At 53.8% G+C, this 12,323-nt stretch overlaps 1 protein-coding gene across 1 annotated transcript; it reads right to left on the reverse strand.

Moving 5' to 3' along the window:
- Nucleotides 1-1,863: 1,863 nt before the first annotated feature.
- ABCF3 (ATP binding cassette subfamily F member 3) lies at nt 1,864-12,321 on the reverse strand (the record flags this gene model as incomplete). Its single annotated transcript, XM_017726837.1, has 20 exons — nt 1,864-2,756; nt 3,571-3,658; nt 4,011-4,143; nt 4,694-4,785; nt 4,986-5,074; nt 5,671-5,803; nt 6,134-6,178; nt 6,421-6,497; nt 6,653-6,853; nt 6,987-7,042; nt 7,621-7,643; nt 7,848-7,904; nt 8,204-8,263; nt 8,805-8,885; nt 9,090-9,356; nt 9,629-9,751; nt 9,865-9,962; nt 11,670-11,725; nt 12,046-12,125; nt 12,200-12,321. Coding segments are annotated over 20 exons (2,040 nt in total), but the record flags the coding sequence as incomplete, so codon positions are not given.
- Nucleotides 12,322-12,323: the final 2 nt, after the last annotated feature.

Consider the following 12,323-nt stretch of genomic DNA (forward strand, 5'->3'; position numbering starts at 1 on the left):
CCCAGCCGCTCTGGCCAGCCTGTGCCTCTGCCTCCCCACACTCCCGGGGAAGAATTTCATCCTAGTATCCAATGTAAGTGTCCCCTCTTTCAGTTAAAGCCATCCCCCCTTCTCTTATCCCTGTCCGACTGTGTAAAAAGTCACTCTTCCTCTCTTTTAAATATGTCAGCAGCAAAAGCCACCCCAGAAGTCACATTTTCTCGTTATTGGATGAGGATGGGCACCCCACAACCAGGTACATAGACAAGGCAAAGATGTTTAATGCTTTCTTCACTTCAGCTTTCAACACCAGCGATGGGCTCTAGGGGTGCCTGAGATGGAGGACCACGGCTGTGAGGACGATAAACTCCCAGTCAATCCCAAACTTGTTCCAGCTGAATCTCTTTATGGGGATGGTGTATGAGGCCTTATGGAATTCATCCAAGAGTACTCAAAGAGCTGGTGGATGTCATCATGAGACCTCTCTCAATGATTTTTGAATGCCACAGGAATCTGGAGTTGACTGAAAACTGGCAAACACTTTTCCAGTTTTCTGAAAGGGCAAGAGGGATGATCTCGGGCACTATAGGCCTGTCAGTCACATTTCAGTGCCTGGTAAAATTATGGAGAAGATTATTCTGAGAGTTATGGAAAAATACCTGAAGGACAAGGCAGGCATCAGTCACAACCAGCACAAGTTCATGAGGGGAAAGTCCTGCTTGAGAAACTTAATTTCCTTTAAGGACAAGGTGACTCACGTAGCTGATCAAGGGAAGCCTTGATAAAAAATTTGGAGTTCAGTAAAGCTTTCAATACTGTCTCTCCCAGGATTCTTCTGGACAGAATACCCAGCACACAGATAGATAAATATGTCATGAAATGGGTGAGCAACTGGCTCATGGCTCAGGTTATAGTGAATGGGGTGACATTAGACTGGCAACTGGTCACTAGTGGGGCTCTGCAGAGCTCAATTTTAAGGCCAATGCTCTTCAAATCTTCATAAACAACTCGGATGCAGGACTTGAAGATACACCGAGTTTGCCAACGAATCTGAAGCAAGACAGCTGCATCAGCAGATCCCCCCAACCAGGCAGCCCATAGTAGACCCCATACACAGGCTGTTTTTTGCTGGTCCTGTCCTTGATTTTTACCCACAGGCTCTCAAACCTGTTTATGGCTGTTACTCAGAGGCAGCTCTTCACTATCTGTCCCTTCCTTAGGAGAGTCCAACACCCCTGCCCCTCCTTTCCATCATCTCTTCTGAAATCTTGTAGCCCTCCACTGCGGTGTTCCAGTTGTGTGATATGTCTTGCTGTTTCTTTCATAGCAATTACATCACGGTTTTTTATTTGCACCATGGTTTCCAACTCCTCTTGTCACCCATGCTACATGCTTTGGTGTGGAGACACTTCAACTGGGCTATGGGCCTCTTCACCGTTTGGGAGGAGCTCTGCCAAATAATTCCTTTGAGACGATTTATGGGTATTACTCTGTCGCTTCCTAAGGTGTTGGTGTTTCCTGGTTCCTCTCAGACACCCAGAAATACATTCCCTTACCCTGCTCAATATAATTTAAAGCTCTGCCCCCTTCCTTCTGCCCACCCTGTTTCCCCCCCAAACCACAACCGGATCCGGTACACTCCAGAGCTGACATCCAACCCCAGCCTCACAGCAGCTCCATGCCCCCAAAGGTGGCCTGTGGCCCCTCACTGCCCAGTGGGACACTGGCACACTCCATCCAGGAGGTCCCAGCCTCACCTGAACCACAGAGCTGCCATTTAATTCAGAGAATCATCTGGAAAGCATCTCCCCCTCACCAGCCTTGCGTTTGGGGCAACACTCCCCCCAAAATCAAGGCCCACAGCCCCCCAAGGAAAGGAAAGCATTGCACCCACTGCGTCCTGCATTTATTTACACCACAACCTCCGTGTGGGTGGGTAAGGAGGGATGCCGGGCAGCCCACCCCCGGGCCAGTTCAAAGGCAAGGCAGGCAGCAAGGAGGTACCGGCAGCAGCACAGGGAAAGGAGCAGGGAGCACACCCAGGAGAGCTGGGCTCTGGCTCCCTCGGCACTATAGACGTAAGCAAGCCCCAGCACCAGGGGGCTGGGGAAGAGGCGGGGGTCACTTTTAGCAGCAAAGGCCTCATTTCCCTCAAAGGCAGCAGGGAGGACAGTGGCATGTGATGGAGCTGGACTAGTGCTCAGGCAGTTAAACAAAAAAACAAAGAAAGAAAAAGGCAGAGGGTGAAGCAAAGAAACACATAGAACAGCTCTTCTGCCCTGCAGAGCACGGAGTTAAACCGAGGGTCGGGATGCTCTGCCTTCCCTCCTCTCGGCACAGCAGCAGCTCCAGGCACAGCCTTCCCAGTGTGGCCAGTGCCGGGCACAGCCCCGGCCAGCAGCAGAGCCCCTGGCCACGCACACCAGACTCCTGCTCCGGTGCTGTCCTTCCACCCGGCCCCGGGAGGGGAGAGCAGTTCAGGTGGCAGTTTGATGGCATGGCTGACGGTCCATGTGGGCAGCAGCATCCTCGGCACTGTGCCAGGCACAGTTGGGATGGATGCCGAGGTGGCCGAGCTTTGCCTTCCAGCCCCTGGTGCAGTCCGGCTCCCACCTCCCTTATAGGAAACCCTCCTTCCGGAACTGCTCCTTCAGGATGTCTCTGTACTGGTCAAAGCCACCCTCGATGCGTGTCACAGTGGCGTTCTCACACACCCACAGCTCCTGGCACACCAGGCGGATGAAGCGCTCATCGTGGGACACCAGGATTATACCACCCTGTCAACACATAAGGGGGAAAATTCGCAACTTAGTGGAGCACAACCCAGGGCCCTGGGCTGGTGGCATGGAGATCTTGTACCTCTGTCCAGCCTGTGCCCACCACTTCAGTTTTCCATCCGTTCCAGGGAAAACTTAACAGTATTTTGCTGGCAGGGAGCTCATCCCAGCCTTTCTTTCCTTCAGGGGGACAGACAGATCACCTATGGAGGAGCCATGTGCAGCAGTAACACATTTAGTCTCCACTCTCAGAAGGCAAGTGCAAGGTTTGTTACTGGCTCTCCAGGTCTCCAACAACTTCAAGGATGGAGAATCCACACAAAGACAGTAACACGGAAAAGGTGTCTGGGTAAGGCCATGAGCAACCTCAGCTAAGCTTTTCTTTCACAGGAAAACTGCCCCCAACCTGAGCAACAACCAGTGAGATCCAGGTTGATCACAGTGGTATCTGGAGGCTGAGTCTTTGGAGATCAGGCATAAAACGTGCCTAAGGAAGATCTGAGCAGCACCAAGGCAGGGCTGGGAGCTGCACACAGCACGTGAGAAGTCACAGTGTAGGTGACTAGTGAGGATGGGACAAGGTGCTCTCTGGGCTACTACTGCCACTCGCAGCCACTCCTAGCCAAAGCCCGCAAGTAAACAATCCACCAGGATGGATGGCTAAGGCAGAAATGTGACTCATTTCCCAAATTCTGTCCTAGACTTGAAATCACTCCTGGTATTTCACCATCCACCTCTGGCTGAGGTACCAAGTAAATTGAGCTGGAGGCTGCAGGAAGCGTTAGAAAAACAGAAGATGTTGGGAGAACCTTACCCGGAACTTATTCAGGGCCTTTGCTAGTGCCTCAATGGTCTCCATGTCCAGATGATTTGTTGGCTCATCCAGGATGTAGAAGTTTGGACTGGAAGAGAAGACAGCTCTGAGGATGCACTGAAACAGGCTCAGGCTGGGTCTGCACTCTGCTGCTTTAGCTGCTTAGAGCCACAGCCACTGGAATGTGCCTGACCCCAGGATCGGTACTGCCCAGCCCCAGGGACACCTTTTATCCCTGGGAGCCCAAAGCAGTGGGAGAAAACCACCTGCCTCCTTTCACACAGTCTCCCCAGGGTGACAACCTCCCTCTCCATAAAAACCCCCAAGGACAAGGCTTCTGTGGGGTAGTAGAAAGTCCCTGGATGCCTGCCTTCCTCCCGGTGAAGCAAGCTCCAGGGATGAAGCCATGCAAAAATTAACAGCGTTTGGGAGAAAATTACCAGGGCATGGTCATCTGGGCAAAGGCCACACGACTCTTCTGACCTCCGGACAGGCTGGCCACAGGACGCACGGCCAGCTCTCCAGAGACACCGTAGCTCCCCAGCTGATGCCGGTACTCCTCCTCCGTCTTCCCTGCAGGATCATGTCACAACACAGCTATGGCACACCTGGTGTGACACAGGGCCGCAGCTGGGTAGCCTGTGCCAGGCCAGCAAACGGGATGAGCTCAGCAGCACTTCCAGGCAATTCCCTCCCAAGCAGGAGGTTTGCAGGGAAAACCTGACTGACACAATCAGGACAAGGGCTGCAGGGCTGGTGACTGACACCAAGTGATGCTACTCCCAAATCCCTGTCACTGGGTTAAGTAATGGAGAAGAGAACTAGAGGTTTTGGCAACTGGGAAAGGGGGATCCAGTGCTCATCCTATGAGTAGGAAAGCAGCTCATTCACCCCCAAAACTTGGCACCAGCCTGAGACGTGCAGACTGCCAGCTATTCCTGCTTCTCATGGCTGGTGACCTGAACTCAGCTGGACGAGGGGAGTTATCCCAGTGCTGGCTGTGACCCTTAAGCACTGACAGCACAGAGCTTTCTGCCCAGGACCATGGACAAATCAATGCTCCTCCATGCACAGCAAAGGAGACCTCAACAGCCCAGATCTTCTGGGATCAACAAAAACTCACCTGGGAACTTTCTTGCCAGTAACTCTACAGCACTGATGTTCAAGTCTAGTTGATCCACATGGTGCTGGCTGAAATAACCGATCTTTAGGTTTCTGCAGAGTGAGAAGAGGGATTGGGAGCTGGTACCAGGTGCTACAACCACAGCATTGATATCTGCAGTGCCATAAGGGGACATGTGTGTGGGTGTGCTGGACCCATCCTGGTCACTCAAGCAGCCACAGCTCCAAAGCACAACCCGGGAGCCCCCAGCTGCACCATTCCTCCCAGGCCCTCAGCCTTTCTATCCAGGTACCTGTGAGCATGTCTGATCCCTCTGACTGGTGCCAGCTCCCCCATTAAGATCTTCAGCATGGTTGACTTGCCAGCGCCGTTTTCCCCAACCTAGAGAAGCAGCAGCAGTATTGGAGAATGTGAAATCCATGAAGGCACTTCGGAGAGGGGGGCAGTGATCAGGGAATTTCAGTTTTTGCAGATGATGAGGGGGACCAGGACAGAGCATAAACGGTGACTTCAGCTACCAGGAAGCTGCATTTCTATCACTGACAAGTAGCACTGGCAGCAGTGCCAGATGTTCCCTCCCCAACCCTCAAGCCTAAGGAATACCTGGTCCCAACCTCATTTGCAAGAGTACAGTGTCTGCTGCCCCATCCAATGAAGCAGGGCCCCCACGACATGCTGCTGTCACCTAACAGGAGCCACATATGGACCCAGTCTCTTCTCAGAGGCATCCAGTGAAAAGATGAAATCAAAAATTCTAACTGGTATTAGGAAAAATGTTCCAATGTTCCTCAAAATTAGGATGGTCAAATGCTGTGATAGGACCCAGTGGAATGGAAGAAATAGTCCTCCCTGGGAATATCCAGAATTCAACTGGACAAGGACATGAGCAACCTGACCTATAACCAAAGCTATCCCTGCTTTGAACAGGGTCCGCCCAAGGTCCCTCGCAGCCTCCATTATTCTGCAATCCCACATACCACACAGATGCGGGACTCCAGGTCAGCAGAGACAGAGAGGGAACGAAAGATGTAATGACTTGGCTCATAATAGAAGTCTACTTCATCCAGCTGCAGGATTGGGGGGGAGAACTTCTCAAAGCCATCGGGGAACCTGAGAAGGCAAGAAGAGGTGAGAGACAGCCAGGAACTTCAGAGACTCCCAACCCCCCAGAACAACCTCTGTAACCCCCCAGATGACAAGGAGGGCTCCATACCATGCAGGGCCTCAGGGAAGGACGGTCACGAGAAGGCAACAAAGACCTGCAGCCTTGGCCCCAAGAGGGAACCCAGCCTGAACGAGGGGACCTGTCTGGGTTCCCTGTCAAGAGTGAAGCTGGCCCACACAAAGGGGTGGTTGTCCCAGATGGGACAGGACTCTGGAGAAGCTCATGTCAGAAACAGAGCCAGGTACCCTCCAAACAATGGCTCAAGGGACACTTACTTGATGATCACCTCAGATTCCTTGTCCACAGGTTTCAGCACTGGCCTGCAAGAAAAGGAGACATATAACCAAGGTGCTCTGCACCTTGGGTCTGCTCCCACACCAGAAGCCCAGGTAGAGTCTTTAGCTCTGTGACACCTCATACTAACCAAAGCCTCTGGACCAGAGACAGGCACCCAAAAAGCCCAAATCACAATTGTATCTGCTAGGTACCCTGGGAACTTCCATTTCTTCCCACGAGCACTGCCCCTTTCCCACCTCCAGCAAGGAGCAGGACAGGCACTCACAGCTTCTCCAACAGCTTGAGCTTGCTCTGCACTTGGGATGCCCGGTTGGCGTTGTAGCGAAAGCGGTCAATGAAAACCTGCAAGAGAGAAAAGCGTCAGAGAGCCCCAAGTTCCCTTCAGCACCAACCACTCTGCTCCACTGCCAAACCTACAGCAACACAACCACTAAAGCAGAGGGAAAGGGACAAGGCTGGAAGAAGAATGCCCCAGCTCCACTGGCTTCTCCCAGTACCTGGATGTGCTCACGGTACTGCTGCTGGGCTTCATACTCTCGCTGCTGGTTCTTCAGCCGCTCCTCCTTGATCTTCATGAAGTTCTCAAAGTCCCCACGGTACATGTCCAGCCGCTGCGAGTGCAGGTGGATGATGTCTGTGGCCACTGCGTTCAGGAAGTTCCTGTCATGGGACACCACGAGGATGGTCGACTGCCAGGTCTGGAGGAGACAGCAAGAGGGAGGCCTGAGCACCATCAAGCCAGAGTACAGGGGTTGGTCCCACCACCCAGGGAGGTGAGGACATCTCCATCCCCCACCTTTCTTTGTATCAAGGTCTCCTGCCTCCCCCTACCTGCAGGTAGGTCTCCAGCCACAAAATTGCCCTCACATCCAGCATGTTCGTTGGCTCTGAGGGAAGGGAAAAAAGCACTGAGGTCAGGAGGGATGGGGATGGCTGGATGGTATATTTTTCCTATAGGAAAGCCTAGTGATCTGCACTGGGGAGGAGGAGAGCCTGAGGAACCTTTACCCGCAGCTCAGGGGACTCCTGTGTAGGGTGTGATGAGGTGGGGCTGAGGCTCAGGCAGGGATGCTCCCCCCACTCCGTATTGGTACTCAGAGCCTGGCGCCCCACAGCAGCATCTCACCCAGATTCCCTACCCAAGGTGGGCATGCCCTGCAGTGAAGGGACTTCCCCCCAGCACAGACTGGCAGCCAGGGTGCATCCTGGGAACTGGCAAGGGAAAGGGAACAAAACTTGGGGCAGGATGACATGCAGACCTCCTGGTTGGTGCACAGGGCAAGGCTCTGCTGAGCACAGTGAGAGCTGTTCCCCAGGCAGACTTCCCCGCGCCACTGCTGCCAGGCCAGCCTGTCACACAGGGCTATTTTGAGCAGGCAGATAAAGGCCATGGCATGTTCCCAACCCCAGGAAGGGCACAGGCAGGCCCAGCAGTGTCAGAGGGGCACTCACAGTATCAACTTACCATCCAGAAGAAGGAGATCTGGCCTAGGGAAAACAAGACATGGGTATCAGGAGCAGAAAGAGCACAGGGTCGGTGCAGCGTCTCACCACACACACAGAGCTGCAGTGCCTCCAGTGCCCCCCACCCCGAGAGCCTTGGTTGAGAGGACCCCCAGGCAGCACCCCTGCACCTCGCAGCATGGACGGCAAGGGGGCTTAACCCCATAGCATGAAGGCCTGGACACCAACCTGGCAAACAGGGCTCTGGCTAAGGCCAATCTCATTCTCCAGCCTCCAGAAAACTCTCTGAGGAGAGAAGATGCAGAGAGGGGTTACTGTTCAACACAGAACCACTCTGTTTGCCTGTCTGCAGGATCCCTTCTCCCCCATGGCTCTTTTGGCTCTGCTGTCACCCAGAGGCAGCTTGTCACTGCAGAGATTTCAGGCACAACACAAGATCTGTGGTCCAGCAGGAAGGTGGTTTGGCACTCCCAGGGCAGGAGACCACATTGGATGGGCAGGAACAGACCCCTGCTCTTCCTTACAGCCACAGCAGTGCCTGCCAGCCCCATCACTGCCTCAGCGCCCAAAGTTTGGAAACTTACTTGGTTGTCTGTTGTTGCATCTTTGCATTAAAGCCCAGCCCAGCAAGAATGACGGATGCCCTGGGGAAAAGGGGAGAGAACTGGAATCCATCTACAGCATCCAAAGAGCACAGAACAAGACCTCAGACCCACAGACACCAAGGGAACTCTGCTACATATTTTAAAGCTATTCTGGTGCAGGAAAACTTCCCTGCACACCCAAGAGAAGCACTTGGCTAGAAAATGCAGCCCAGCAGGGCACAGCATCCACATTAAGTCCCAGGAGATTTGCAAGGAGTTTTCATCTCTTTGGCCATGAAGAATCACACCACCACCACCACCATCCCAAAACCGTTCCCCAGGCACCAGGAACCTAAGGAGGTCGGAGAGGAGCAGCAGCAACAATACAAGCCATCTGGGGCAAAAAAAAGTCCCTCCAGCTTCAGTGGAAAACTCAACTATTCCTAAACCAGCAGAGCTGTGACAGAGAAGAGACAAAACAGCAGGGAAAACCCCATCCCCACACACTGGATCCCAGGGCCACAGCATCACCCTTCCATATCCCAAACCACTGCTCAGCTCTGACCATGCCAACACAGTGGTGCTCACAGGGTGGTCTCACCTTGCTGGGGCCTTGTCTGCCTCAATCTCCTCCAGCTTAGCATAGATCTCTGATAGTCTGGCACCTTCTGTCCCTTCTCCCCTGGGGCAGAAAAAAGAGGAGTGTGAGGGACTCACTAAGTCAGGGTTTGAGTGCTGGGGGAGGCTGATCTCCCCAGGTAGGACTAAAGTGGGCAAGATGCAGCCCAGCCCTGCCAGAGCCTTTCTTTGGAAGGGAGAAACCTCAGAACAAGACCTCGTGGTCAAGCGGCCACAGAAGGGCTGGAAATCCAAGGGACCACCTCACCTGCCAGCACTGATCTTGGCTGTCAGGTCCCTCTCCTCCCGCAGCAGGCTCTCCCTAGTGGTGTCACACTCCAGCACACTCTGCAGCGCCGGTGTCTCATCCCCTGCCACCTCCTGCTCCACGTGCAGGATGCTGATGTGCGAGGGGATGCGCAGGCTCTGGCTGGCAATCATCTTCAGCAGTGTGGTCTTCCCCAGCCCGTTCCTGCCCACCAGCCCATAGCGCCGTCCAAAAGCCAGGTTTAGGTCTGCTCCTGTCAGCAGGACACTGAAGCAAGGGAACAGGCAGGTCCCTGGTCAGACTGTCCCATGGAGAGGGGATAACCGGCAGCCACCTGCCCCTGGTGTATTTCAGGCTGTGCTGGAGCCAAGCAACCACCACAGGCTTCTCCTGCCCAAAGCTGATGGGGTCAGTGCCCACCTTGCTTCCTGATCTTTGCCACACCCTCTGTAATTTTTCAGCTGCTCTCTAATCCAGTCTCAAACACCCATGGTTCAAAATGCCAGCCAGGGTCTGTCCCACGCCCCCAGCGCACTCACCGCTCACCGAAGGACACATCGAAGTTCTCGATGCGCACATCATACGACTTGTTCTTGCCTGAGGACTCCATGCGAGTCTCCTTCTTGCTGGAAGCTTGGCTGGCAGATGCCTCCTCAAGGACTCTGGACAGGCAGAATACAGAGAGGGGACTCAACAGGAAAGCTCTGGTACAGTCAGATCCCAGCCGTGCTCAGCAGAGCGGGATGGGGATGTTCAAAGTGCCCTCCATGCTCACGGAGGGCCAGATGACTTCAGGGAATCCCGCTCCAGCCTCTTGTCCTGCTTGGCTTTCAGCTTGGCTTCTGCCTTCTCCAGTTTCTTGGCATTCACCATCTGGGACACAGAACAGAGAGTCTGAAGAAGAGAGAGCATCTTCAGCAAAACCCCCAAAAGCCCAGCTCTGGGAGAAGAAAGATCAATCAACCTCTCAAGCCTGGAAGAAAAGGAGGGAGGAAGGACAGGGAAACTGGGACAGATTCAAGAGCATTTTGAGGAGGCAAATCAGGCCAGGAAGCTACCTCAGGAATGAAATCCTAAATCAATAGCTCATACACAGGTTCTGCCTCAGCAAGGCAGAGGTTTTGGCTGACCCTATCGTACAGTCAGTTTCTGTAGTTCTAGGGACCTGGATCAGCCAAGTCACTTCAATACCAGCAACCTGCTATCCCAGTGCCTCTTCTGGCATACCCTGTACCCACCCCTGAAGTGCACCATGAGGTATTTCCCTTCCAACGCATTAAACGTTAGCCAGTTTGGAACAAACTCTTCTTGAGCAGTGGATCAGAGACAAAGAGCATTTAATTAACCCTGAAGGCAAGAAGGCGCCAAGAGTTTTAACCTGGCTTCTGGTCTTGGCCAGGCTTTCAGCCCACTCCAGCTTATTCCTGCATCGAGTCAAATATTTGTGGCTGACCAAGAACACTCCTAGATATTTCTAGGCAACTCTGCAGGCACCAGAGCACGTTACAGACCTGCAAGCCAGACTGAAGAGCATCTTGTTACTAGAGCTGTGACCCCACACCTACAGACAAATTGAGTCACTCTGTAAACCATACAGAGTTCTGAATCTCCCAGTAAGACGTCCTCCCAAGCTTGACAGGCCTCCCAAGGCCGCCTCTGAATTGTCTCCAATTTTTCTGAAGATCCTTTTTAGAGTTGCAGACACGAGAGCTGGAAAGTGAACCCAGTCACAACAACTCCGGTGCCAAAACCAGCCACAGCTGCCAGTTTTTGCTTAAGACTCCCATTCAGACACGTGGGATTGTGTTAGGTCTCAGCTTCCACATGAAGGGTTCTCATCCTCAACACATTAACCCATGGAAAGGGAGCTCTGTGAGGGACCAGCCTAGCAAAGACATTGCCCACGCTGTACAGCTACTGCCGTCCTTGCTTGGTGGATGTACAACTGCACCTCACCCATGCTCAGACTGTGACACATCCAACACAGATGGCAAACCAGGCTGTTCCTGAGCAGCTACACATTCCATCAATACAGATGTCCCGATCTTCTCAGGTCATGGAGTGGAACTACTTCCGAACTTGTCTGCTCCTGATCTTACTTCCCAAACCACAACAACCTACATCTGTCTCTAGAGCTGGGCTTACAACCTCCCCACAGCAGCTCTCCGCTAACTTTCCACCTGTAACATCCCCACATTCTGCTATTACCCCAGACTTTACCCCTCACTGAATATTCAAGATGTCATCCAGGGACATCCTATTTTCTCAGTCAAAGGCCTGACTGTAGGAGCCAAAGGTCCTCACAAAAGTCAGAGTTCACTAAGGAATTACAGCAAAACAGATCTTGTCAAATTAATAAGCTGCTAACTCATGTTGAGCCTCTTCACCAGACCAAGGTCAAGAGCTTCCCGAACAACATAGAGCCTGACAAGGAGGAGCAGTACCCCTGCAGCTGTACTCCTAACCAGGATGCTGCCTGCCTCAGCTGCTCTCCAAAGGTGAGGTGATTGGAGCGGGGCAGGGCACCTGCAGCCCCACGTGCCAGCTGCTCCCACAAGGAAGGGCACAGCCCTCACTCACCGAGGTTTGGCCTCTCTTCAGCAACAGCCCAGGCAGCAGGTCCGTGCTGGCATCGCCTGCAAGAAGACGGTGGGGTTGGCGAGCACGTGTGGCAGGGAGGCTCCGCAAAGCCCTACCTTAATGACCATCCATGCCCAGACATGACTGATCCCTCTCCCGACAGGATGAGGGACCAAAGGGCATCTCTCCACCTCCACGTTCACTCCAGCTTACCCTGCGGGTGCTGCTGCTCACAGCTCAGCAGCAGAATGAGAAATGCCTGCGAGGGAGAGCCCGAGGCTCCCCTCCCCAAGGTCAGGTGAGCACACACAACGCCTCGAGCCCTTCCGAGCTCCAGCACCCCGATGGGAGGACGTGAGCCTCGGGCATCACTCACCGTATCCATCAGTGATCTGGGAAAGCTGGATGGGGGCATCCAGCAACACCTGGCTGCAGCGCTGGGCTTGGCCATCGTCCCTGCGGAGAGGAGGCAGAGGGTGAAGTGCGTGAATGGGGTGAGGGGGTGCGACGGGGACGCCGGGTGCCCTTACAGCTGCAGGGTGTTGAAGAGGCGCTGGCAGATCTCCCTGATGGCGCCGTCGTCCTTGGTGTCCTGCCCCACCTCCCGCAGCAGTTCGCCCACCGCCTCCTCCAGCTCGTCCACCGACTCGAAGA

Source organism: Corvus brachyrhynchos, unplaced genomic scaffold (assembly GCF_000691975.1).
Source record: "Corvus brachyrhynchos isolate BGI_N302 unplaced genomic scaffold, ASM69197v1 scaffold162, whole genome shotgun sequence".
Taxonomy (NCBI): Eukaryota; Metazoa; Chordata; class Aves; order Passeriformes; family Corvidae; genus Corvus; species Corvus brachyrhynchos.